The sequence below is a fragment of the Sebastes fasciatus genome, chromosome 11, assembly GCF_043250625.1.
Source record: "Sebastes fasciatus isolate fSebFas1 chromosome 11, fSebFas1.pri, whole genome shotgun sequence".
NCBI classification, from domain to species: domain Eukaryota; kingdom Metazoa; phylum Chordata; class Actinopteri; order Perciformes; family Sebastidae; genus Sebastes; species Sebastes fasciatus.
The window spans coordinates 20,820,242-20,848,023 of record NC_133805.1 but is presented as its reverse complement, the minus strand read 5'-3'; the positions used below and the strand labels follow the sequence as shown (position 1 = coordinate 20,848,023).

The following is a 27,782-nucleotide window of genomic DNA, read 5'->3' as shown; positions in this document are numbered from 1 at the left end:
ACTGCAGAACGACTTCACATCTGCAAACGCACACTTGTTGTTTAGTCACATGTAGGTATACGCCGATATATGGTGGCTTATAGTGAGTGAGTGAGCGGGCAGGCTTCAGTGACTTGTGCATGGATATGTTTAGCGGCATACAGCTGTGGTCTTCTGGGTCTAATCACCCAAACTACGTCTAAATTCAACTCACGAGAACTGCTTTCAGTCAGTGCATTTTGGATTCAGATGTTTTCCTGCTGTCATTTAAGGGTTTGTTCACATCAGACAAAACCAAAAACGTTAAGATGCTGCAGAAAAGTATGTTTTTGATAAGAATGAAAGAGATGTGGATGAGTTTGAGCCTCTCTTATGTGACCTTTTTTCTTTTCTTTTTCCCAACTTTCTAGTTAACACTGCAGGGAAACTCAACCTGCTTTACCGGGTAAAGCAAGTTGAGTTTCCCTGCAGTGGCTACTTTTGAAAAAATGACAGGAGGCCAGGCGCAAGTTAATGAACAAATATGAATAATGTATATCAGGTAAAATGAATAAACATTAAAAGGCCCATAACTCATCTTTCTTTGAAATTCTTTATTTTCAAATTCATTTGATGAACATTCTTAGCTTGGACGTCTGTCGGGAGATCCGGGGGATTTCTTTTTTAATAAACAAGTCTATTGTGATGCATTTTTTTAAATGCACTATGGCACCTTTTTTAAAATTAAAAGTACAAAAAAAATCCCTTTGTAAATCAATTTATTTTGATTGTGAATTAGAAAATGGTCAGCGGGCCACCCAGCACTCTATCAGATTGTTGAGTATCACTGTTATACTCTACTATATGTATATAAATGCATAAGAAGGTTTGAAGGTTAATTTGCAATTCAATTATAACTCTTTTAAAACTGTACAAAGCAGTCAAATGCATTTAACGGAATTGTTCTTTAGTTTGGGAAATACATTTATTTGCTTTCTTGCTGAGAGTTAGATGAGAAGAATCGATACCACTCTCATATTAGTCCTTTAAATATGACGCTGGAGCTTTAGAGGTGCTGATTGGTTATCTTTGGACAGAGCCAGGCTAGCAGGTGTGAGAGTGATATTGATCTTCTCATCTAACTCTTGGCAATAGAAGAAATGAAAAATGTCGAACTCATTCTTTAATGTCAACACAAACTGCATTTCATTATTCATTTTGTGAGCCAACAATGACTAGAAAACAAAAGATGATTTAAGATGAACTGATACTGTATGATTACATAATAATTTAGCAGCTTAATAGTCAATCTTTTTTGGAGCTGATTTTGTGAAGCGATCTCTGTGCTACAGACACAGACACAGTTTTTGGATCTACAGTAGAGTAGCTCCGTTAAGTTGCACACACAGAAACACACACATACACACACACACACACACACACACTCAGTGGTGTAATGGCAAATCTACATTGCTAGTCTCCCACGCAAGTAGAGGGTGAGAAAAAGGTGATACTGATTCACTGACTTCAATTTTTGTGCAAGCACATTGGTGTGTGTTTACACGCATGTGTGTGTGTGTGTGTGTGTGTGTGAGAGAGAGAGCTGTGGTGCATATTTATGTGTGCGTGGATGTGGGTGAGTGTGGGAAGAGGGAGTCAGAGAAAAGGGAGAGAGCGATATTGCGAGAGTGTAAGAGAGAATAAGAGCTCTTTCTCTAAAGAAGGTCATACCGGCCTCTCAAAGCAGTGTTTACATGATCAGTTTGGCTTCCTGTAAATGTTTGCAGACAACCCTGCAATGTATGTTTCCACGTCTGATGATTTAAATTGTGCCTTAATGAAAACAAATATGTCTGTGTTTTATTGTATTACAGAGGAGGTAATGCTGGCAGAGGAGAATAAAAGTTCTGGGAGATCGCCGTTAGATGGTGAGTTCACACACCTTAGACTAATCATACCCACATGGAACTGTGATTATTACATATTATACCATGGCCACGAAATATACTCTGTCTGATTGGATTAACTGGTGTCTGTTTTATATGTATATCGAAACACGTCAAACGTAGTTCCGGTCAAAGGATTATCCTCTGTACTGTAAATCATTGTGCAAGCTGCAAGTAGCCATGGCAACAATACTAATGCTTGATTTAACATTACCAGTTAAGTCTCAGTGGTGAAACTAAAGCCCCTGTCAGACATGCACATCGTTACATATACATGTTGGCAATTTAACATGTCGCCCTCATGTCTGAATAAGTCAGAAATCACAACAGAAATCTGACTACCATGGATGCACGTTGTGTTATTGAGAGTGCTGTAATACATTTATCACTTAATTATCGACTCTTAGGCCAAGGCCTGCGCACAAAGACAATTAAATCACTTTAATAAACCACAAAATATGAGGTGATTCCTCTGATGTCAGATCAGTCAATCAGCTTTTTTCCTCTTGGAGCAAAAGAGATAAAAAGCCAAACACATGTAAAACCACAATAATCATCAGACCAGCAGTCTCCCTCTTTATATTTTCAACTTTTATTCATGCCAACTGCATGGATGAAATCCTGCAAATCGTTTTCCGTACAGCATGTGAACAATTAAAAAAGGGTCCCGACGGACGTTATAAAATAGACAGTAGAATGAAATTAAAGTTATAATTTAAACTAATAAACGATGAAATCGATGAGTGAGAAGTGGGGGCGAGCATCCCACGAGCTTTCTTCACTAATTGATTGTTCATTAGTTCAGGCATCAGTGGCAGAAGAAGTTTTAAAATCCTTCTCTGATTCAGCCTGTGAGAGACCTGAGAACACTCTTCTTCCTTCGTATCATGAAACTTTTCATATTCCACCTTTCCGTCTCGTCGTGCATTGTAAATCTTTTTGAAACGGTCCTGTGATCTCTGAATAAAGCCATAACTGAATTATTAAAAAGCCATAACTGCAATCGATAGATGTTTCATACAATGGGACTCATGCAGCAACATTCTCTTAAATTTTCTCTTAATTTTCTGTAAAGAGAAAAAAAAGTCAACTCCAGACGCACCAAACGTCCTTAAGCATCCAAATCTGCTCTTACCCAGGTGTGCTGAATGATGAATCCCCCTTATGATGAATCATAAATTGGAGGCGTGTGGCTGATTGTTTTATATTAGCATGGGTAACGTCCCCCTAAACACTATATAAGGGCATGTTGTGCTGTGTGCAAATACTCTGACACATGCCCAAGAGATAGATCTAGATAGATATCAAAGAGCAGTATGTACAGTAAGCCACTCAATATCATCAAAGGTTTTTATAGTCTTAATTGGGATCAATGAACCAATAGAATTTCCTTAGCCCACAAAATTTCTCTAATATAAACTTGATTATACGATATTCATGCGTTCTTTATATTCATGAAATTTAAAATGTACGTTTCCTTGCATCGGACAAACAATTTGTGGACTGTGAAAACAAGATGGATTTTTTTCTTATCTTGGTAAGACTGCTCGTGACCACTCGTAAAATGTTCTCTTTCCTAAGAGAAAAGCAAAAATAAGAAAACGTTGGTGAATCCCAGAAATCAATGGGTACTAACAAAATAAGAACAAGTCGTGGATATGAACAAAAATACAAGAAATTTGTTCCTATATTTCTTTTTGCATGATGTCCAATGTTACATACTTAACCATGGGTTAAACTGATCTCTTTTCTCTTTTAGTAGGTGACCTTGGTATTAGAGTGCTAAATTCCGGCACTGTGAATCAAAATGTGAATAAATTCAATTCACTGTTCAATCCACAGAGTCAGTTCGCTTTTAGATAACACAGAAAAGTATAATAACTCTACAGACTGTTAAGGTAGATCTTTAGTTACCAAGAATTTCCTTTCCTTTCCGTTTCCTTTGTCGTTTTCATTTCCACTTGAAATATATTGAAATTTTTATAACCTCATAAGTTTTTGTGGATCATTTTCAGTGCTGAAGAGAGCGAGTAAGAAGACTGGTGCACGGAGAGGAGCGCCAGGGGACGAGAAGTACACAGACGCATCTACTGCCAGTGAGTGAAGGACTTTACCATTTCAGTCAGGAGAGACTCGTATGAATTGAATGGTGATTTATTACTAAGTGCACAAATTTATGAATAGTAAAAGTCTTTGGCGATTTAGACCCAATGTGACATAGTAAGGGGGAAGTGATGCCGTAGTTGGATTAGGATTATTCCCCCCGGGTCTAGACACTGGTGATGGTGGTAGTGAAAAGATTGATGCAGATCCGATGAATGAAGTGGAGCAGGATTGCTCTGATGTGGTGAATCTGGAGGTGATGGGGTGGTGGAGGGTCGCATCAGTTTGGGCTGATACTGACACTGAAAACAGCATAGAGGAGAACGGTTTTAAACTTTTGACAGCAACGATGTGATTGGTTTAGGGAGATATGGCAAGATCTGATTGGTCACTGAAAAGAGAGACGCCCATAATCAGCTGACATAGTAATAGCCCATGAGAGAGAGACCCAGAATGAATGAGAATGAATGAGATTGCACCCCTAGTCTTCCTGACTGAATTTACGCATAAACTTCATTTCAGTCTGTTCAGTTACTACTAGGTATATTTCACCTACGTATAACCACTTCCTCACCCTCCTGAACTTCTCTTTTTCCCTTCTATGATTCTCCCTCGTTCTCTCTCTCAGGCATGTCGCGATCGAGGATGAACTTCCGCAGCGGCCGGCGAGGCCCCGCTGCCTACCTGCGGCGTAAAGAACGCATGTTACGCATCTCCATCCGCCGCATGGTGAAGACAGACACTTTCTACCTGATGGTGCTCAGTCTTGTGTTTCTCAACACCATCTGTGTTGCCATCGTCCACCACAACCAGCCCGACTGGCTGACCACCTTCCTCTGTGGGTTTGAGTTTTTACATTATTCTATACTTGAACAATAATCAAGTCATGTGTGATGAATGCAGACAGTTGCCTCCTTCTCCTTTGATTTAATTGTGTTTTTGTTTTCTCGTCTCTAGACTATGCAGAGTTTGTTTTCCTGGGGCTGTTTTTGGCTGAGATGTTTTTGAAAATGTATGGTCTGGGTTTCCGGCTCTACTTCCATTCAGCTTTCAACAAATTCGACTGTGGGGTGAGGTCCTTCATCTCTTATTCTCCATATTACAAAAAAAAACTGACTCAAAGAAATTCTGTTTTTTTTACTAAGGAAAAAGTAGAATTTTCTCATGCAAAATTAGGAATTTGGGTTATCCTAATTAAAGAGGACCTATTATGCCTTTGTACTTTTTTCCTTTCCTTTAGTATATTATATATTTTTTGTGCATGTAAAAGGTCTGCAAAGTAACAAAGCCCAAAGTTACAATCCAAAAGGAGTTACTCTACCCCACAGAAACACTGCTCCCGAACTGCCTTAAAACGCCTTGCTTGAAGTCCCGCCTTTTCTTCTGTAACGTGGTGATGTCACCAAGTTAACACATTTTGCCTAGCGGCTAGTTTGGCACACCCTCAAACTAGCTAGCTAGTTAGAGCGGAACGGAAGCGGAGTCCGAGGAGATTGGTTCGGTTTACCAATTACAACAGAGTGGGCCAGCTGACCAATCAGAGCAGACTGGACTTTTCAGGAGGGTGGGGGGGCGGGGCAGAAGATCAAACAGAGCGTTTCAGACAGAGGATGTAAAGAGGTGCTGCAGCACAGCCGGTATGAGAAAAATAAAGCATATTTTGAGCATAAAAGCATGTAAAAATGTTCTAGTATGCAACTGAAAAATTAGCATAATAGGTCCTCTTTAACTGAATGAATTCTTGTAAGACATGTTTATTTTATTATTTTAACATTTGATTAATCAATTTTCAGCGAGTAAAACTTTTTCATAAAATCGTACTAATCACATACAAACATATAAAGACATACATAATTCTGCTTATATCAAAAGAAAATTAAAGATGAAAAAAGGACTTGTTACACGTACACATTAATGGAGACTTCCAAATTTGAAAATAGGACAGAAAAAGTTCTTGATAAAGCTTCTGGTTGGGCCTTAAGTAGTAGCTTATGCTTTAGCTGTTTGAGTTTGAGGTGTGCTATTACATCCTCCAAACAAGCAGCTTGGTCGGTTGTGATCTTTAAGACCTCCAGGACTCTGATTATGGCAGACAGTGTGAGCATCAACAAATGGATTTGAGAGGGCATTAAAAACAGCCGTGCAAAATGCCCACATCTACTCTCACTGCTGCTGGTCAGATGGAGCCAATAGGACATGATTTTTTTGTTGCTGACATGTTTTTCAGGTCATTGTTGGCAGCATCTTTGAGGTGGTTTGGGGCTTCTTCAGGCCCGGCATGTCATTTGGGATCAGCGTACTGAGGGCGCTGAGACTTCTGAGAATTTTCAAGATCACCAAGTAAGTGGGGCAACGAAAAGCACAGCATTTCAGCTGAATTAGGCCTGGCTTTTAGTACATTTCTGTATATATGTTTCCACAGAGTTCTCTTCAAAAAAGACAAAAAAGTCTGTGATTTCTTCCTGTCAGATACTGGGCCTCTCTCAGGAACCTGGTTGTGTCCCTCATGAGCTCCATGAAGTCCATTATCAGCCTGCTTTTTCTTCTCTTTCTCTTCATTGTGGTGTTCGCTCTGCTGGGGATGCAGCTTTTTGGAGGAAGGTGAGTAAAAGCCTTAAAAGAAGATGTCAGAACTGACTTCTTGAGAGATATCGAGGACGGCTTTCTTTTTAGGTCGTGATTTATGATGCCGATTTTCATAGAATATTTTAAGCTACATATCTGATCATGCCGCAGTTATGAAATGGTAGCTATACACACCCTGCAAACTGAGCAGCAGTTTCTTCAATGATGAAGAGGAGAGGAAATGACATATCCGGATGAAAATAGCTCTGCATCCTCCTCCTCTTCTTCCTCCTCCTATTCTTCCTTGGTCATATCTGACCCTGCTTTCGATCTTCCTTCCCTCTAGGTTCATCTTTGAAGATTACACTCCCACCAACTTTGACACGTTTCCAGCTGCCATCATGACAGTGTTTCAGGTTTGGCTCCCACAGATCCCCTCATTCTGCCTGCTCTCCATGACACATTGCACCCTGGGATATTTCTCACCCCAGGCGCAGATTAAACAACTGCTCACTTGCTCTCCACCCCCTGCCTCCGCTATCATCCCACACATCCATGCACACATATGCGCACATGAATATCAGACACGTGAAACGTGAACGAATCCACATCAGATCTGCTACAAAAACCAACCACACTGTGAAAGGGTGTTTTGATCAGCACACATAGTAATTACTTGTCTCGCTGCCATTTTTAATACCATATCTTGAAGTGGTTTCGCAGACAGAGAACACGTCTCCTGTTTCATGTATTTTTAGAGCCAATCAAACAAGAGCAATGTAATTATTTATCATGCTAAATATTCTGTGCATTCGCCCACAGATTCTGACTGGTGAGGACTGGAACGAGGTGATGTATAACGGGATTCGCTCGCAGGGTGGAGTGCAGTACGGCATGTGGTCATCGATCTACTTCATAGTGCTCACCCTGTTTGGAAACTGTATCCTTATTGACCATTCAAGAGAGCTCCGATGTAGCGTCGGACCACGATCAGTGGTGGAAGAAGTACTTTACTTTAGTGGGGGTTACATCTCTGGAGGATTACAGAGAGAGCGGATGATAGTGGCATCATCAGTGTGTGCAAACATGTAAATTGTCACAGAATGATGCATGTTTTTGGGGATAATATGATGTAAATATAGTAAATACAGTTACCTTTACCTTTGTCAAATGTTTAATTACGTTATATGTTATGTGGAGGGCGGCACGGTTGTCCAGTGGTTAGCATTGCCGCCTCTCACAGCAAGAGGGTCACATGTTCAAATCTGGCTCGGGGCCCTTCTGTGTGGCGTTTGCATGTTCTCCCTGTGTTAGCGTGGGTTTTCTCCGGGTTCTCTGGTTTCCTCCTACAGTCCAAAGACATGCAGGTTATGTTAATTGTGGACTCTAAATTGCCCGTAGGTGTGAATGTGAGCATGAATGGTTGTCTGTCTCTATGTGTCTATATGTCATATCTATGGATATGTTAAAACATACAGACATCATATTAACAGTATCTGTCAATCAACACTCATGAACCTTTTTTCCATTTATCATATATTAGACTACATTGTGCTTTCTAATGTGATAATATACATTTACAAAAAGATTACAGAATCTTTTGAAGGCTGACATAAAGACATATAGTAGGCCGACTAAAGTTTTTCAGCTGGGCCAACTATTGGATAATAAGATTATCCAAATGTAATAAAAATGGGTTTATATTTCATTAAGTTTGCTAATTGCTTGATAATGTAATAACATTTCTATATGAACTGGGACTGGGTTTGTTACTTTATAACAGATGGAACAGGCGACAGATGTATATTTTGACAAGTTTTTTTGAAAAAGTAAAAAAATGTACAAAGAGAAAATGTGCAAACATGCTTTAAAAACAGATGCGCTCACGTTCATACAAACTCAAAATCTGTTTCAGTCTTTTCAGTGGAGTACGAACAATGACGGGTTCCCACAGTTTAATGTGTTTGTTCTTAACTGGCTTCACGACAGACACACTGCTGAACGTCTTCTTGGCCATCGCTGTGGATAATCTGGCCAACGCACAGGAACTGACAAAGGTTTGAACTGTTTTCACTTCTGTCAATTAAATTATATTTATTATTCAGTGATGTATGCTACATGTGTAATATTTAATAGGTTTATGCAGTTCTGGTCTTGTACTGACTTGTATTTAGATGTTTTATTTCTTATTTTATTGTTGGTCATTGGTGCTTTATATATATATATTTATATAATATTTATTATTTATACACTTGTGTACATAACAGTCCTGTCTATTCTTTATCTTGTTATTATTAGTCCAGCTTTGTTGTCCTTGTCCCTAGTACATTGAGAGAGACGCAAAAAAATTCCTTGTATGTGAACACATACCTGGCAAATAAATCTGATTCTGATACAGTATTAAATGTGTTAAATGTTAACTTTGTTTTTATCAGGATGAAGAGGAGGAGGAGGAGTTCTTCAACCAGAGATATGCCAGAGGCAGAGATGGCCTGATATCTGAGTAAGTTATTGTTTACAGCTAACAAAATGAGCGTTCGAGGATGATACACTCTCAAGTAGCTCTTAGTCGTGAGTGTGTGACTGTTTCTCAGATCAGCTCTCCTCTTGAGAAAATGAAAAAAATTCAGATTGGGCTGAAAAAATTTGTCACGATTCTTCAAATTGTTTTGTCTTTTGGCAGCAGATGCAAGTAGGGAATTCAAACTTAGACCTACTTAAGATACAATATGGATGCTTGTTGGAGAACTGGTGGTGATCCTGAATTTGATCATGATGCTACTTCTGTTATTGGAGAGAAGATGTGTAAAAAATCAATTAGGTGCAGCCAATAAGGTCAATATTTCCACAATGCCATTGATTGTGGACTCTCTGAGAACCAGTTGCAGGTGTAACTGGTGAATGCTCCTCAGTGCCTCCAGTTGCATGGTGAATGCAAAAAAGCTAGAAAAGGCATGTGTAAGGCATTGATGACATAATTCTGAATGTTTATTGAATGTGCCTGATTTAAAAGCATGACCTCTTACAGACTGATTTTGCAGCATTACTGAAACTCCTTCTGTAACCGTCTTGGCCTGTGAGTGGTAATGGGCAGCTTCTTTTGTTAATGAGATCCTTACACTGACCTCCTGCTCCCTCCGATGACCCGGTGGCTTTCCCACAGGTCTAATGATCCACTAAGTCAGGAGGAGGGCAGGACGTAGTTTTCAGAGATTTTTGGGAGCAGTGTGAAGTCGCAGTGTGTCACTCTACTGGGAAGAGGCACACTTTGGCGTGTGTCAGATTTTGACCAAGATTCCCTATTCAGTATGACTCTGTGATCAGTGACTGTGACAATGGAGTTGCTGTTACTACAGTACATGTCACATCATTACTGACCCGGAGTGATGACTCCTAAAACAGCGATTGCTAAAGAGTACTCGAGTGTTAATTAAATGTTAACTAAGCTTGTCTTGAGTAGGACTGCAATCATTATTTTGCATGTTTTACGCCATTAACTACAAACTCTGGTTATTTATATTACCAGCTAGATTTTCCAAACAATATTATCCGATTACAGACTGACGAATGTGTTTCTCCTGCTTACCTGGTGGACCTTTATTTTTAGTTCGTGCCGGTACATTATGAAAATCAACTTGCAGAAGTTGACACAAGTAATTCATCTCAGTGCAGTGATTTAATGTTTTTCTTCTATACATTAGAATATCATTGTGTGGTAATGAACAATGAACGATTCAGGCTAAATTGTTGGAAAATCTAGTAAATATATAATTGTGAAAAGGTGTGAGAAAGGAACACTGAACGAGAAGGCAGGACTGTTTTATATTCTATGGCTCTGATTGGTTGTTTTATAGATTGACATTTGTGCTGCTAAGGTGATTCCACACAGTTCAGCTCAAATTATTGTCAATTAAGAGTAATTAACGGGCAGGCAGAGCAAAGTAGGCTAACCTTAGCTGGATGACTTGGATTTGGGACTTCAGTTGCCGGATTTTGTTGGTGTGCAGTCCATCGTGTGTGTACAAGAAAAGTGAATAATGAATGTTTTTTCTATTATAAGGCTAGCCTCTGGCTCAGTCAAATGCTCTGAATTCCATATTTAGCACCTTTAACTACCAATTTAGGTTAAAAGGGGATGTTGAGTGCTTTTAATTGTGTCTTAATCATAGTGTTTTTGTTAGTAACCCTTTTGGAAGTAAATGCATAAGGGAATTTATGGTAAAGGATGTGGCTAATTGCTGTTAATTGCCATGATTGCACTGAACTACTGTCATGGGCTGTGTACCGTGAGGCAAGGAGCTGTGCAGGTGTTACTAATTAAGACTCGGTGTGCATATAACCTTAATTTGGAGTTAAATATCTTGCTTTTGTTAATTAACTGTTTATTAATGTTATTACCCACTTTAATTCTGGTTTATGCGTTTATGCACGTGAGCCACGATGGATCATTTGAATCATGTAGGTTATGGTAGTTGTGGTGAACTATTCTTTGCTATATTTTCATGACTTTGGCTGTTAAGTTAATTTATTAACAAAGGGGAAATAATGACAATTTCTTCTGTAACATGTGCAAAAGCCTTTTATTTGCTGTGGTTCAATATGCTGTATATTTCCTTCATGTTTGAAATGCAGAAAGAAGCTGTTCAAGTGGAAATAACCAAGTTATTCAATTCAAGCCCTCAACTGGGAAACAGTGACTGTGCCAGTTATAAACAGACGGTCTGTAGCGATTCACCTTTCCACATCAGCAATGATCTGAGATATTTTTCAAAAGGATAATATGAAATTAATTGGTTCTTGAATTAAAGGGGTTTGCTTTTAATAAAAAAACTCAAAAAAAACTGATAACACCAAAAAGAAAGGTTTTTTTAAGAACAATTCCTGCTCACAACGTCACTACCAAAAGAACATTTTCAAAGAAATGAATGTTCACTGTGAAGAACTACTTATTCCAAGTGTTTTAAGTCTCTGCAAGCTGATTTTTATGCCATATCTAAATGGGTAGCAGGAAATAAAACATCTATATTACTGCAGGCAGTAATATGAATGTTTACGTGATTGCTAGTTAGCTAAAACATGCAAAATTCCTGGTTATTATTATGGTGGGTCCTTCAAACTCCCTAAATGTAATAATGATAACAACCTTTTATGTGTCTCTTAAGAAGACAAAAAAAATATAATATATAGACACTATTTGACTCCATAAAGTGAGAGAAAAGGCAAATAATCACCTACTGTATGTACAGTGACAGGTAACTGACTCTAGCTGTGTCACTGAATGTATCATTTGTCTGTTACACATTTGAATGTTAGTCTTGTACGTGTTGCAGCTACCAAGATGCTGATTCTGATGTGTATTACAGTGTTTTGCTGGTTCCATCACGTTGTCTTGTTTTATGCCTGTTATGTGGCGCTGACCAAAATGTTGTGTATTTTGATATTCTGTCAGCTTTCGAATCAATTTGACACTTAAATCAAGAAAATATTCAATGATAACAGCCATAAATTTGGACGTTACCTCGACATTATTAATCTTAAAGAACTGATTGCAGTCCCTTCGAAACCTGTGTAAACTGGATGACCTTCACCTATACACCCTGCGTCCCCTTTACACATTTTGTTCTGTGTCACAACAAATGTTCTGTGTATGTTGTAAAACACTAATGTCTTGTTTTCAAATAATCACTCATTGATTACATGGACAACAAGAATCTGAATACCAGTAAGTAAAATTGTATGCATCTCTGTCTCACAGAATTTCTCCCTTGAGTTTTCCTACTCAATTACTGAGATTTTTTTCTACACTCTGTTTGTACTTAAATCCTGCACCTTACCTTTTTTGTTCTTGTGGTTTTTGTTCTTTTTATCTGTCCTTACCTCTCAGGTATCTTCTTTTTTTCCCATTTTTTTTTTGGATGTATTTGTATTTTTTACCTTAAAGTATTTTGCATACTTTTCCATGGGAATTTTTTGTGTTACTGATTAACTAACATTATTAATTCACAGAAAAGGTCTGTCCTTTTCTTGCAACTTTTATTTGATTTGTTTATATAACTGGTTTGCTAAATGGTCACAAGTCTTGATGTTTATTGTCACCAATTCCTTTAATTTTGGGCCTGTTGCTGCCCCATATTGATGTGAAATATATTGTGGTCCTCAGTGGGAGGAGAAGACCCTACCTATACAGAAAACGAGCCATCCACCGAGGCCGGCCGAACTTCCCAGAGGAGCCCGAGGACAGGCCGGGGGCCACGGAGGAACAGCCCCTCAATGGCTCCAACGCCTTTGTCACCCGCCGCGAGAGGAGGAGAAAGGTTAACATGTCAGTGTGGGAGCAGAGAGCCAACCAGCTACGCAAACGTCGCAAGATGGCAAGCAGAGAGGAGCTGATGGCAGCCCCTACGGAAGACACCGCCGAAACTCCCACTATCCCCCAAAACGGCCCAGAGGCCAGCCCGGCTCGCCTGCCCGGGTCTCCCATGTCTGTGGGGATGCCCCTGCCAGCGCCCCCGATGTCCGTCACCGTCACCATCCCTGACCCTTCGGCAGCTGACCCTCTGGTAAATCTGAACGAGGAGAAAACAGGAGGAGGTAATCACCGGGCCACAGGCGGGGGCCGGCACAGGATGGCCCGCAAGTTCAGACCCAGTCAGGGGCCGGACGACGGGGCACGACACAGACGGCACCGTCACCGCGACGCTCGATCTGAAGCCAAGAGTCTGGACTGCACCCAGTCGCCACATGAGGCGCCACTAGTCAGACGGTCGCACAGCCAGGAGAGGAAGATACTTGATGAGAGGGAAGAGAAGGACGATAGAGAGGAGAGAGAGAAAGCAGAGGCAGAAGGAGGACCAGTCCAAGACGATGGTGGAACATGCATCACTAACCCGTACGCAGAAGTTGATGAAGATTTTCGAAGGTAAGGCTGTTCTCAAGTATTCCTTGATGAAGAAGAGGGATTATAAGTTTCAACACTCTCTCATTAACTCTAGAATATTTTGACTAGGGCTGTCAGTCGATTAAGATATCTAATCGCAATTAATTGCATGATTGTCTATATTTAATAGCGTTTGATCACACTGTTTATCTGTTCAAAATGTACCTTAAAGAGAGATCTGTCAAGTATTTAATAATCTTGTCAACATGGGAGTGGGCAAATATGCTTGCTTTATGCAAATGTATGCATATATTTATTATTAGAAATCAATTAAGAATACAAAACATTGACAAATATTGTCCAGAAACCCTCACAGGTACTGCTTTTAGCATAAAAAATATGCTCAAATCATAACATGGCAAACTGCAGCCCAACAGGCAACAACAGCTGTCAGAGTGTCAGTGTGCTGACTTGACTATGACTTGCCCCAAACTGCATGTGATTAACATAAAGTGAGCATGGCTGTAAAGGGGAGACTCGTGGGTACCCATAGAATCCATTTTCATTCACATATCTTGAGATCAGAGGTCAAGGGACCTCTTTGAAAATGGCCTTGACAGTTTTTCCTCGCCAAAATTTAGCACAAGTTTAGAGCGATATTTAACCTCCTTCGAGACAAGCTAGTATGACAGTATGGTTGGTACCAATGGATTACTCAGGATTTCTAGTTCCATATGATGCCAGCATCTTCACTCTAGCTTTAAAACTGAGTATGCTACCTAAAAATCGCAAGTTGCGTTAATGCGTTAAAGAAATTAGTGGCTTTGTAACTTATTTTTACACTTGTATTTTATCCATTTTGTCATTGTAAATCAGGTGAAGGCCATTTTAACTGGAATGTCCCTGGATATTTTTCCCTTAAGAGAGAATTGCACCTTGCCATTTCTCTGTTTATGCTTTTAAAGGATATGTTGCCAGGTTGTCCAAACATTATTCACATACCCATATGTACATTAAACAAGTTATTGGCTGAGAAGAGATCCCTTCATGGAGATGCAGGACAAAATCCACAGTCTATCTCTCATGCAAAAATGCATTCGAACAGTAATTCATTCGAATTATATGACGTTTCAGAAGTCTGGGTTCGACTAATCAAGTGTGTATTTTCCAAAGTTACTGTCTTTTTAGTTCTCTCTTTTTGTTTCCTCCTAAAAAGAGTGTAACGTTCAAAGATATCCGTTTGTTTTGTCTAACTGCTGAGACCTCGTATTGCTTCACGTGAACTTTGGAAAACATTTTTACACCGAACGAGGACTGTGGATTTTGTCCCACATCTCTTCTATTAGAATCGCATTAGGAAGGGATCTCTTCATGACCACTATGGAGGAGAGGAACAATTATAGAAAGAAGTAGTGAAAGGTACATATTGGTATGTCAGTGTTGTTTTAAGACAGACTAGGAGAAAATGTGTGTTAAATCCTTTGACAGAAAAAGTAGCTAAAAACTCTCTCGATGGCAAATGACATTTCAGATGAAATGTCTGTTTATCAGATAGTTGTACAACAAGTAAACAATGATACAAATAAACTAGAGTTCAGTATACAAGAGCTTTTGCACAGTTCTTTCCACAGGAAAGATTTCCATGTCATAACATCTCTCTGTGGTGTTGCATTGATTTAAGTCCAGTGATCTTTTCTTCTCCCTTTCAGAGACATTCCCGATCCTCCTCAGTGTGAGCAGCTGCTCGACACTACCTGGTCAGAGCAGGGTGAAGGCGGGCACATGGACCAAAACGCCCCAGTGGAGCCCGCCTTAGAGGCCACGGAGTTCACCGTGAAGGCCATCGAGTCTGGGAGCCGCCCGGTCTCCATCAAACGTGACAAGTCTCACCTGGCGGGAAGCGTTGCCATCGAAATGTCTGCGCAACCGCTGCTGGAGCTCAGACCCATGAAAGGTAACGCTGTGATCACTTCTCACTGCAGTCACACTCCTTTACTGTGCATCATAAAGTGGGATTTAATGTCAGGATCACCGTGTGTAGGTGTTTGACATCTGATAAGAGTGCCACAGTCTTTTTTCTTTTGAGGAATCCATTGTGCCGGTGACTCACATTGTTCTTTCTTTATCATAGCTGTCCATGCACAGCTAAAGCATTTAGTACTCTCCTCTTGCACCTCTGTCTGGGTTTTTAGTGCACAGTAAAGAGTTGGAGGCATACCACTCTGAACAGACAGAACAAGACGATGAAACAGACGAGGACGACGAGGACGTAGAGGAGGAGGAGGAGGAACCTCCGATTCCTCCCAAAGCTGTAGCTCCAGACAGCATGTTCATCTTCAAGGCCTCCAACCCGTAAGATGCTACAAAATCCACTAAATCACTGATTATCAAATGAGATGCAGAAGTGTTTGCTTATTTTTATTTGAAAAATTGTTGTCTCTTTGTGTGCACGCTTTTATCAACCAACAATTAACATCTTCCCCCTTCGTTGATCTGCAGTATCAGGAGAATCTGTCACTTTTTGGTCACTATGCGCTACTTTGAGATGTCCATCCTCCTTGTGATTGTTGCGAGCAGCATTGCGCTGGCTGCTGAGGACCCCGTGTGTACCAATTCAGAGAGAAACAAGGTGAGAGCAGACCGCATCCTCTGAAAGTGTCTATAGTTTTATTCATAATCTAAATTTGGATGTAGGATGATCACTTTGATGTCAGAACAAACCCTTTACCGGGTGTAAAAAGATTACACAGCAGTGCATTATAGGTGAGTTAGAAAGAACTAGTTGACAAAAGGCCGGGGAAGCTCAAAAACTAATTTGTACCAACATGTCGACCACATCTGCAGGTGAAAGTGTTAATAGTTGTTCCGAACGGCCAAATGCCAAATGTGGATAACGGCACACACTTTTAGGACAGTCTGTCCTCAAAGGGATTCGTAGTGTTGCGCTCGTTTGTGCATATGAAAACACAGAAGTAACTGTGTGAAGAACCAAAAAAAGAGAGCTTGAAAGTGAAGTTTAAATACTGCTTACTTTCTCATCCTCACACAACTGGCTAATCACTGCATGAAGTGGGTGTAAATGTCGGTTTGGGAAACGTACAATTTTGACATCGGAAAGGTGTGACGGGAGGGAGTTTTAGATGCTATTTGACTATCTAAAAAGCACTTCATACTGACACCTTAAAGAGGCAGTGGATGTCTGAAGTGTCAACTGATTTATACAGCAGTCTTACGGCAGGGCCAGACAGGGCACGTCAGCAGCGCGTGGCGGCTGCCTCGCTGAACTGCTGTATCTCTCACGCGTGTGGTGTCCACACCAGCAGCATTTCTGGTGCTGCTGGGCTGGTGCTGCCAGCCCTTTCTTTCTCTTTGCCTTTCATAACGGCCATTTCCGCCACGCGCTGTGTCCCGACCATTCGGCTGTGGTTGAATAATCTAATCTCTTTTCCTTACCACTTTCTCAGAGAATCCGACTGCACTTATCACTATGCAACTTTGTAACACATAGAAAATTAGTATAGTGGCAAACTCAATGCTGTACCATTCAATTAAGGAATCTTGTCCAAAATAGAATCACACTTCCAAAGAGGGATGTTTTCAATTTATCCATAATGTACAATTAAACAGCGACGGCAGATTGACGGTGAAATGGTACGTCACTTTATTGTGGGACGGCTTTATCTCCTTTCCTTTGGTAAAGGATGGTCCAGTGTATCCTATGCTAAAGGAAGCATTGAAGCATCTTTCCTTAGCATTTAGAGAATTTGACCTGCTCTTATCACGGCTGCTACTTAGATACTTCCTGGTCATTTCACTCAGTTAGGAACCGTCCTAAGCAAAAAATACTGTTCGACCTCAGCCTTCGATTTGTCGAACTGATACAAAGGTCGTGATCAGTCATGACATGTATTGTTTTGACATCACACCAGAGCAATCTGATAGTGTTACACTAACCGCTGCCACTACTATGTATACTCCATCTTTTACACACGTTTATCCTCGAGGAAGCAATTATTTCCATAACACTGAAAAAGACTGAACGGAAATCTGACGGAGTTTTAGCTTCCAGGTTGACTGTTTGATCTCAAGTTGACATAACACTGTGTCAGCAACAATGTGTCGTGACACATTTGGTTTCTCACACACACAAAAGATGAGAATCGGCAGTTTTGTCTGGGAAATAGCTGTGCAGTTTGTTTTTCACAACTCTGTGTCATGGAGAGTGTCAAGAGTAACCAAACACACACAAACTAGTAACAGCTACACTTTAGTATGAGAGAGAGTAAAGATCCACATCAAGGAAACACAAAATCACAGACATTTTACGTTTTCTTTGTAAAGTTATATTGGCTGAGGCATTCCAAGGTTGCAATTTGTTTGACGTCTGACATTAACCTTATATATAGATGTATATAGATAAATTGTATAATTATCTGTTAACATAAAATGGTAAAGCTGATGCAGTGCTGATTTATTTATACTATGACAATTAGTATGCAGTAGATATGGTATAGAATTAGTGAGTGTGTGTGCCAGAATGATACAAAATGAGCGTATGCACCCTCAGGAAAGTCTGTTTTTAATAAACTTTTGATTTGTATTTGTTATGTTTGTCAATCATCCAGGTCCTGCGTTATTTTGATTACGTCTTCACTGGAGTGTTCACCTTTGAAATGATCATCAAGGTGAGTAACTGAAACACATCTTTTCCCTACTTTGATGACACTAATCCCACTTTTATAGAATTAAAGATACTCTAGATGTGTTCGGAGATGTTTCGGGTTCCCTGTGTGTATTTAATCTGTTCACTTTGTGTCTCCGTGTGGGTGTGTTGTTTGTCCTCCAGATGATAGACCAGGGTCTTATTCTGCACGATGGCGCTTATTTCCGAGACATGTGGAACATCCTGGACTTCATCGTGGTGGTGGGAGCTCTGATTGCATTTGCTCTAACGTGAGTCACTAAATAGTGCTGCCTGCCGATGACTAATGACTGACTCACTGCAGCAAATCATTTTCTGAGCGTACAGTATTGTTATAAACGACCTTCCCTCGAAGACACCTTTTTGCAGCTTTGAAAACATTTTGCTACATTGCAGCTCAAAAACTGCAAATATGGAGGCATGCATGGCACTGTGCAGTGTGTAACTCAGATTTAAATGTACAATACAACAAGAGGAAAAGAGAGATTTCTGTGTAATTTGGGGGTATACACATGGGAAGAGTGTGAAGCTAAAAAAGACTCTACGATATTTATTTTTGCCGTCGTTTCCCGTGCGAGTGTTCCAGATAACTTACTAAACCTTTTGTGCCTTTTGATGTACCGTAGAGGATTGTATCGTATGTTAATTTCTCTGTTGTGAATATAGCTGTTGATCCTCCGAGCTTTGCTCACAGTGTATCTCTCTTTATGCCTCAATTTTTCTCTGTTGTTCCTGTGGATTGTGTCACTGTTGGGGCTACCAGGAATGTGATGGGGTAAAAATTTCAGTCACACTAAATGTTAAGGTCTCCCATAAGCTTCTCATATATTTCTTTTATCATTTTCATGTGTGTGGTTTTTCCTTTTTGTATTCGGTGTGTGTTTTTTGTCATGTATAAATCTCACCAAACTGCAGAGCCCGACAGGTATCAGGGGGAACATGTTCAATAATTTGGGCACACTAATAAATCATTTCTGCCCTCTAATTAATGATTTGTACCCTCATATTATTCATTTTTGCAGAATAATTAATAGAAAATAATCAATATTCCGTAAACTGGAACAAAGAAAGATAAAATATGGTTGTGTTATCAGCCAAAGTATATCTACATAAAACTACACACACAGTTTAAGCTTTAGGTGTAATACAAGTACAAGGACAAATCAAATTAATACTGTAATTTAACTCTTTGACCTCCTAATTTGATGGAGTAAAGTCATTTTAAGGCATCATTTCATAATTTAAGGACAAAAATTATAAATGCAAGTGAACTTATTACAAATTTCTTTTCACAGATAATTAATTTAAGGGTACAACTTGCAGAAATTATCAAAACTTTTACCCATAACACCTGCTGGGCTCCGTACAAACACACTCAAGGTGAAGTTCTCTGTTTCATTGTTTTTCTTTGATATGCACTTGTGTTGCTTTTACTGTGTTTTTCTTTTTCACCGTTTTGAATGTGTCTGTGCCATGTTTCCTTGTGCACTAGTTTGAGTGTACTACTATGTTCCTAAGTGCTGTATTTCAATGTCGTCAGAAACACCAAAGGCCGAGACATCAAGACAATAAAGTCCCTCAGAGTTTTGAGGGTTCTGCGGCCGCTTAAAACCATCAAGCGGCTTCCTAAACTCAAGGTATGGTGCAAACACTCCAGTATTTTGCTTTTTGGTGTTATTTCACAGATCTCTGACAGATTGTGCTTGCTTTGCCGTCCCTCTTGTCTTTCTTCGCTACAGGCTGTTTTCGACTGTGTGGTCACATCTCTGAAGAACGTCTTCAACATCCTCATCGTGTATCAGCTCTTCATGTTCATCTTTGCTGTCATCGCCGTGCAGCTCTTCAAGGGGAAGTTCTTCTACTGCACTGACAGCTCCATGAATTCTGAGAAGGAATGCCAGTAAGTGGATATATCCAAACCAGTGGCGGAAGAAGTACTCAAAACTAGTATTTAAGTACAAGTAACAATACCACAGAGTAGAAATATTCAGTGACAAGTAAAAGTCCTGCTTTAAAAATGTTGCTTGAGTAACAGTACAAACATATTAGCATCAAAATATACTTAAAGTACCAAAAGTAAAAGTATTTTTACCATTTCAGAAATAATGTATATTACTTTTTTTACTGGATTAAAATTATTGATGCATTAATGTGTACATAATACATCATCATTGTTTATTTGCTGATTATACTTTGTATTATTAATATGAATATGCAAAGTAACCAATAACTGAAGTTATAAGATAAAAGTAGTGGAGTAAAGAAGTACAATATTTGCCTCTGAAGTGTAGTGTAGTAGAATTATGAAGTGGAAATACTCAAGTACAAGTACCTCAATTTTGTGCAGAGGTACTCACTGTCCACCACTGATCTAAACCACTCTCACAGTCTATGTCTCTTAATGCCAACATTAGTGTTTGGAATCAATATGTACCTGAAAATCCAACATGGATCCAATCCAACAAGAACTCTCAAGCTTCGTCTTTCCTAACGACCAAGTCGGACTAATGCAGAGGGGAGTAACATACAACCAGAATATGAAGAGTTGAATTGTTCATTTCCACACCACTCTCATGTTCGTCTGGTAAATGTGAAGCTATGGCCAGCAGCCGGTTAGCTTAGCTTAGCACAAAGACTGGAAACCAAGGATGTATAAAGAGAACTGGATACAGCGTTGGAGGCGGGGCCTCGTTCATTCCTATGAAAGTTGCTTAGTGGCGGCACATGAAGCAAAAAAAGCTTGACTTCTGGGAAGTACCCAGATCATCCAGCGATCTTCCGCATCCATTGGGCCCATAGAGCAGGCGCAGTAGCATTTCCTTTAACTCCGCCTCCGTCTCATTCACATGAGCAGAGAAAGGAAAATGACTCTTGATTCGGCTATTAGTGCTTTTTACAACGAGGGACCTAATGATTTAAATAAGGGCTATTCAAGTGTTCATACTGAGAAGTTGATTTACCTCAAAAAAAAAATTGTTATAGACGTCTTTTTCCCAATGTAAGTCTATTGGAAAAAGTCTTTTTGAGCCCAGTGTCATCACGTGACGGACACGGAAGTTGTAATTCCATTGTTTGGCCTCTATGTAAAAGAGTCGATTCCGACCTGTGGCCCTTTGCTGCATGTCATTCCCTCTCTCTCCCCTTTTCATAACTATCACTGTCTCTCTCTCCATTAAAGGTATAAAAGCCCCAAAAAGAATCTTTATATATAAGATAGATAGATAGATATTATTTTCACGCAACAAAAAGCTTTAATATCTTTCTCTTCTGCTGGTTTAATGAGTGAAATAAGTGAAACAATGACCTCCGGGCCGCTCTGCTCCCTACAGAGGCTACTACATTGACTACAGCAGAGACAAAAAGGAGGTGAAGAGGAGAGAGTGGAGGAGACACGAGTTTCACTACGACAACGTCTGCTGGGCTCTCCTCACTCTTTTCACCGTCTCAACTGGAGAGGGATGGCCTCAGTAAGTGGATTTTCGCTTGTAATTTAAGGGATCAAAGTGTAAGTAAATTAAAACATTTGGCCATAATAGCCTAAAAAAAGATAAATGACCTCTCTTTTCTCCATGTCTTTTTCCTGCTAGAGTCCTGCAGCACTCTACCGATGTTACAGAGGAGAGCATGGGGCCGAGTCGGGGGAACCGGATGGAGATGTCCGTTTTCTACGTGGTCTACTTTGTGGTCTTCCCGTTCTTCTTCGTCAACATCTTTGTGGCTCTGATCATCATCACCTTCCAGGAGCAGGGTGACAAGATGATTCAGGAGTGCAGTCTGGAGAAGAACGAGGTATATCACGATGAAATACATATGCAGACACACACACACAGTTACGTTTACACATATTTATTTATGTCTATTTTGTTCAATTTCTGTCCATCAGAGGGCTTGCATCGACTTTACCGTCAGCGCCAAGCCGATGACCCGCTACATGCCCCAGAACAGACAAACCTTCCAGTACAGACTGTGGCACTTTGTGGCATCGCCCTCTTTTGAGTACACGGTGCTCATCATGATCGCTCTCAACACGGTGGTCCTCATGATGAAGGTAAGGGGTTTCATAGTGGAACAGTATATACTCATATATGCATGTTATAGTGCACACGTACTGTAATTTGTTTCTGTGCAACAAGGGATTATGACGTGGACTCACTTTAGGTTTTATCTCCAAACAAAGTGGTTTAGGTAATCTGTCTAAACTATCAGCTTGTTTACAACCTGTCTGATCTGGAGAAACCACCCCATTTGAGACTTGAGACAAAACAGTTCAATAAAAGAAACCACAGAATTCACAGAATTCTTTTCATAATGTTAAAGGAGCAGTGTGTAGGATTTAGTGACATCTAGCAAGACATCTCTAGAGCCTGTTGTTCTAAGAGTAGCATAGGACATTTGGAGAATAGCAGAGCCGGTGTGTAGAGTGTGTGCGTACATGTGGGAAGTGAGTGGTGAAGCGAGAGAGAGAGCGGCGGCGAATGTGTGTGATGGTGTGAGCTAGGAATTTTAATTATTAACCGTTAACCGACTAACGCTATCGGTTAAATGGTTAAAAGAAATATTGCAAATTCATTAAAAAGCTGAGCAAAACTCAGAGGAACGGCTTGTCACTTTAAAGAGAAAAGCTGGTCCACCTTAACAGCCCACCTTAAGAGAGTCTGAGCCGGTGTTGCAGATACAGGAAGTTGGCTTGGGTCTTGAGCTGAGGAGTTGTTATATTGTTGTTTTATTCACTGACAAATAAACTGTACACACACCGCTACAGCTCTGTCTCAGTTGTCTGTTTTGCACATACACTGCAGCTGGCAATCTTGACGGTTAACAGTTAATGATCGGTTAACAAGGGTCGGTTATCGGTTTTAAAAAAAATCTAAATTACCATCCCTAGTGTGAGCGAACAAGTGAGCGAGTGGAGCAGAAGATAGAGTTAGTTTAGCTCTGAGAATATCAAGTGAATGTACAGTGGAAGATGTAATTTGTGCAGAGGTTTCCCGTGTTTTGTTTCGCGGGTAACATTATCGACTCCGGCCCAAGCAGAAAAAGTTAGGTTTCCGTTCTGGGCTATTGTAGAAACACGGCAGCCAGCTCCGTGAAGAGGACCCACTCCATATGTAGATATGAACAGCTCATTCTAAGGTAACAAAAACACAACGATTCTTATTATCAGGCGATTATACACTAAAGAAAACACAGTTATTAGTATTACATTCCATTTCTGCCAATAGATACCCCTAATTGTTACACACTGGTCCTTTAATGTTTTATTTATTGTTTTTTTGTTGAGGTTTTATTGACACCACGCTTCATAACAAAGACCATGCTTTTCCTCACAAATCTTAGATATCAGAACTTCCAACAAGCACCTGAATGTATCATGTACCACGTTTTCTTTTACTCCTGAAATTGCTGCACCATATGACAATAATTAAATGTTAATAAAAATAGCAATAAAGGCAATGAAATGTTCACTGTGATTGCCAAGTCTGCACAAACATCTTCATACTGTACTGAAGTTAACTGTGTGAAAGGCAAAACAAATCAATCTATAAACTTGATGGTTGTCAGTATTGTGAGGTATGCAAAATTTATGGGCTGAAACATGCTAATCCATCATTATGAACTTTGAAAGTGTGTGTGTGGAGGTACTTGTCATGTCTACTGAAATGTAATCAATCAGTAAAACAAATTCAAAGTGATCAGTAACAATGGTGTTATTTTACATTTTCGACCCGTTGTCTTTTCCTACAGTACCACTCAGCCCCGACAGCCTACGACATGGTCCTAAAACACCTCAACTCGGCATTCACCGTCCTCTTCTCCATGGAGTGTATACTCAAGATCATGGCCTTCGGTTTGGTGGTGAGTATTAACACAAGAAGAGATCAAAAACTGAAGCAATTTAAATCTAGCTTCAATGATGTGAAGAATTTGTCTATTGAGTTAAATCACTTAAAACGTTTTCTTTTGCCGCAGAACTACTTTCGAGATACTTGGAATATTTTTGATTTCATCACTGTCCTTGGCAGCACCACTGAGATAATTGTGGATTTACAGGTAAGACACTGCCAAGACACCATTCATCTTCACAATGTTGTGACCCTAAAAAAAATGAGGACAGAAATAAGCAGCGTTTAAATGCAGCATTCTTTCTTTCCAAGTTTCACTCGTGTGTTACGATCCCTGCCTCCAGACACAACTTAAGTCATGTTGTGATGAATATCGCCATCTGTGTTTTACATCCTCTCTCTTCCTTCTGTCTGCCACTCTCTCCCACCCTTCCTCCCTCCCTCTCTCTTGTGTCACCCTCTCTCCAACCATTGGTGCGTCAGTCGGTGAACACCATCAACATGAGTTTCTTGAAGCTTTTCCGAACGGCCAGGTTGATCAAGCTGCTGAGGCAGGGTTACACCATCCGTATCCTGCTGTGGACCTTTGTACAATCTTTCAAGGTCAAACATTTTACTTATTTCTTTTCACTTTAACTACTAGCGCAAGGATAATGTTTTTAAAGCAATATAACTTTTATTAATTAACTGTCTTTGCTGTCTCTTCTCTCAACAGGCTCTTCCTTATGTCTGTCTTCTCATTGCTATGCTTTTCTTCATATACGCCATAATTGGAATGCAGGTATCCTTCACCAATATTTCATTGTTAAAATAATCTTTAATGCAAAAATGGCAGAAAATTTAGTTTTCAGCCTCTCAAAAATTCCTGTGTTATATCATATTAAATTGAATATTTTGTGATTTTGGACTTACAAAACACAACATTTAAAGACATCACCATGGACCTTGAGAAACTAGGATGCACATTTTTCACTATTTTCTGACATTTTATAGACCAACGATTAATTGATTAATCTAGAAAATAATCTGCAGTTTAATTGATAATGAAAATAATCGTTAGTTACACCCGTAGTGTTTATTATATGAGGTCATTTGAACCATTTATTGATATTTATTAGGGCTGTCAAAGTTAACGTGATAACGTGATAACGCGTTAACGCGTAAATCGTTTTAATGCCACTAATTTCTCTAACGCATTAATGCAATCGATCTTTCGGAGGTTGTAGCGGGCTCAGTTTTAAAGCAGGAGTGAAGATACTGGCATCATATGAAACTACAAAACCCATACTAGCTTGTCGCGAAAGAGGTTATATAACGCATCAAACTTGCGCTAATTTTTGGTGAAGAAAAACAGTCATGACCATTTTCAAAGGTGTCCCTTGACCTCTGACCTCAAGATATGTGAATGAAAATGGGTACCAACGAATCTCCCCTTTACAGACATGCCCACTTTATGATAATCACATGCAGCTTGGGGCAAGTCATAGTGAAGTCAGCACACTGACACACTGACAGCTCTTGTTGCCTGTTGGGCTGCAGTTTGCCATGTTATGATTTGAGCATATTTTTTATGCGAAATGCAGTACCTGTGAGGGTTTCTGGACAATATTTGTCATTGTTTTGTGTTGGTAATTGATTTTCAATAATAAATATATACATACATTTGCATAAAGCAGCATATTTGCTTCAAGTGAGTATTGCATACTTGACAAATCTCCCTTTAAGGTACATTTTGAACAGATAAAAAAAGTGTGATTGATTTAATCATGGACAATCATGTGATTAATCGCGATTAAATATTTTATTTGATTGACAGCCCTATTATTTATATATAATATATAATTGATTGCTTTCATGATTGTATTAATGTTTTATTTGGACATTTTTCAATGTATGGACATTGACGTACACCTGCTACGAGGAACCATTGAAATAAACAACCTATTTTCTGCAGGTGTTTGGAAACATCAAGCTGAATGATGAGAGTCACATCAATCAACACAACAATTTTAAGACCTTTTCCGGTGCACTGATGCTGCTCTTCAGGTGGGCTTATCAAAATAATACCTTTCAAGCCTCGATGCCTTCAGTTTCAATTCTCTTAATTCTCCTTTTTAATTTCTATAAAATGGATCTTAATTTGATGTCACTACTAGATGTTTGTGTTTAAACCACCAGGAGTGCGACAGGGGAGTCCTGGCAGGAGATTATGCTTTCTTGTCTGTCGAGTCGGGAGTGTGAAACAGACACATCCATCTCCCCCCTCGTCACGTCTCCAGACCACGAGGGAGGCTGTGGGACTGACTTTGCTTATTGCTACTTCGTCTCATTCATTTTCTTCAGCTCGTTCTTGGTCAGCGCTTCACAAAAAAACAACACTCTTTGTTTATATACATATTTATCAATTCCTCTGCTGTATTTACACACTGCTTTTCTTCTTTATGTCCCCTTTTAGATGCTAAATCTGTTCGTGGCTGTGATCATGGATAACTTTGAGTACCTGACGCGAGACTCCTCAATCCTGGGTCCCCATCACCTGGACGAGTTTGTTCGCATCTGGGGGGAGTATGATCGTCTGGCATGGTGAGAGTTGATCTTATTACTGCTGTATTTTCACATGATGCAGACCAGATCAACATTCATGTTCCATCTTTATCCAGCAGAGGGCCATCAAGGCGTGTGAAACACATTTTTCAGTGCAATGAGCTGTCATGTTTAGCACGTTGATTCAAGTCAAAAAGAGCATCTAGAGGAAAAGAAAACACTGTTCTAAAAATCTCATATACCTCATAACAAGTACAAGACCTTGAAAGGGGAACTGTTTGTCTTCATCTGGATTAGATCTAAGTTTATGCCACTTTTGAATAACGTCTCCATCTTCTTCTGCTTCTGTTTCTCTGTCCTCCCCTCCCCTATCACTCTGAAGTGGTCGGATCCACTACACTGCCATGTATGAGATGTTAACACACATGTCACCACCCCTGGGCCTCGGCAAAAAGTGTCCTGCTAAGATCGCCTACAAGGTACTGAAAACATGATCTCTTTTTTTAATAAACACAGAAGGGCTAGATGAAATAAAACTCAAGTAAAATCCTATCTGTATGATATAAATCCATTATATATACTAATGAGCTATATGAATTGTAAATAAGGTGGATTCAAGGGATCATACCAGCAGACTGTTTTATCAAGTCAGGGTAATAAAACTGAAGGATTGTTGAGCTGATGTCGATCACAGGGAGAAATTTGATTAATCTACATTAAAGCAGGTGTGTATTTCAGTGTGTGGAATCAAACTGTGGAAATCTCTGAGGAACAATTTCAAATGTTGTTCAACTATTATTGAATTTAGGAAAATGTATAGAGACTTAAAAACCTTTTGTGTGGTATTTTGTGTACGCTGAGGTGAATAAATAATTCTCTGTCCCTCGTTGTCTCTCAGAGGTTGGTGTTGATGAACATGCCTGTGGATGAGGACATGTCCGTCCACTTCACCTCCACCCTGATGTCGCTCATCCGCACAGCTTTGGACATCAAAATAGCCAGAGGTCAGAGTCACTAATTAGCATGTCATGATTGTGATATGGCATCCAGGGGTTCAGCTAACAATTATTTTCCTTATTGTTTATTTGCTCATTATTTTTTTGATAATAGATTAGTCGTTTGGTCAATAAAATGTCCTAAAATTGTGAAAATGTCCAAAATTATGTCAAATTGTTAGTTTTGTCCGGCCGACAATCCAAAACTAAAAAATATTTTATTTGCTGTCATATAAAACAAACACTGAA

At 39.7% G+C, this 27,782-nt stretch overlaps 1 protein-coding gene across 4 annotated transcripts in view; it reads left to right on the top strand.

Annotated features, from left to right (window-relative positions):
- Nucleotides 1-27,782, top strand: part of LOC141777335 (voltage-dependent R-type calcium channel subunit alpha-1E-like) — a 55,369-nt gene that overhangs the window by 20,834 nt on the left and 6,753 nt on the right. For all 4 annotated transcript variants that reach the window (XM_074651499.1, XM_074651497.1, XM_074651496.1 and 1 more), the window contains exons 8-37: nt 1,833-1,886; nt 3,920-4,000; nt 4,636-4,845; nt 4,965-5,077; nt 6,235-6,347; nt 6,477-6,608; nt 6,919-6,988; nt 7,395-7,512; nt 8,562-8,629; nt 9,008-9,075; nt 12,733-13,491; nt 15,159-15,403; nt 15,642-15,801; nt 15,949-16,078; nt 18,075-18,134; nt 18,296-18,402; nt 19,692-19,788; nt 19,891-20,051; nt 21,481-21,618; nt 21,739-21,940; nt 22,035-22,199; nt 23,897-24,007; nt 24,122-24,202; nt 24,478-24,597; nt 24,710-24,775; nt 25,949-26,040; nt 26,173-26,347; nt 26,450-26,577; nt 26,921-27,017; nt 27,437-27,542. In XM_074651499.1, coding sequence (XP_074507600.1) covers nt 1,833-1,886; nt 3,920-4,000; nt 4,636-4,845; nt 4,965-5,077; nt 6,235-6,347; nt 6,477-6,608; nt 6,919-6,988; nt 7,395-7,512; nt 8,562-8,629; nt 9,008-9,075; nt 12,733-13,491; nt 15,159-15,403; nt 15,642-15,801; nt 15,949-16,078; nt 18,075-18,134; nt 18,296-18,402; nt 19,692-19,788; nt 19,891-20,051; nt 21,481-21,618; nt 21,739-21,940; nt 22,035-22,199; nt 23,897-24,007; nt 24,122-24,202; nt 24,478-24,597; nt 24,710-24,775; nt 25,949-26,040; nt 26,173-26,347; nt 26,450-26,577; nt 26,921-27,017; nt 27,437-27,542 — 4,227 coding nt within the window. The remainder of the gene's footprint in view (nt 1-1,832; nt 1,887-3,919; nt 4,001-4,635; nt 4,846-4,964; nt 5,078-6,234; nt 6,348-6,476; nt 6,609-6,918; nt 6,989-7,394; nt 7,513-8,561; nt 8,630-9,007; nt 9,076-12,732; nt 13,492-15,158; nt 15,404-15,641; nt 15,802-15,948; nt 16,079-18,074; nt 18,135-18,295; nt 18,403-19,691; nt 19,789-19,890; nt 20,052-21,480; nt 21,619-21,738; nt 21,941-22,034; nt 22,200-23,896; nt 24,008-24,121; nt 24,203-24,477; nt 24,598-24,709; nt 24,776-25,948; nt 26,041-26,172; nt 26,348-26,449; nt 26,578-26,920; nt 27,018-27,436; nt 27,543-27,782) is intronic.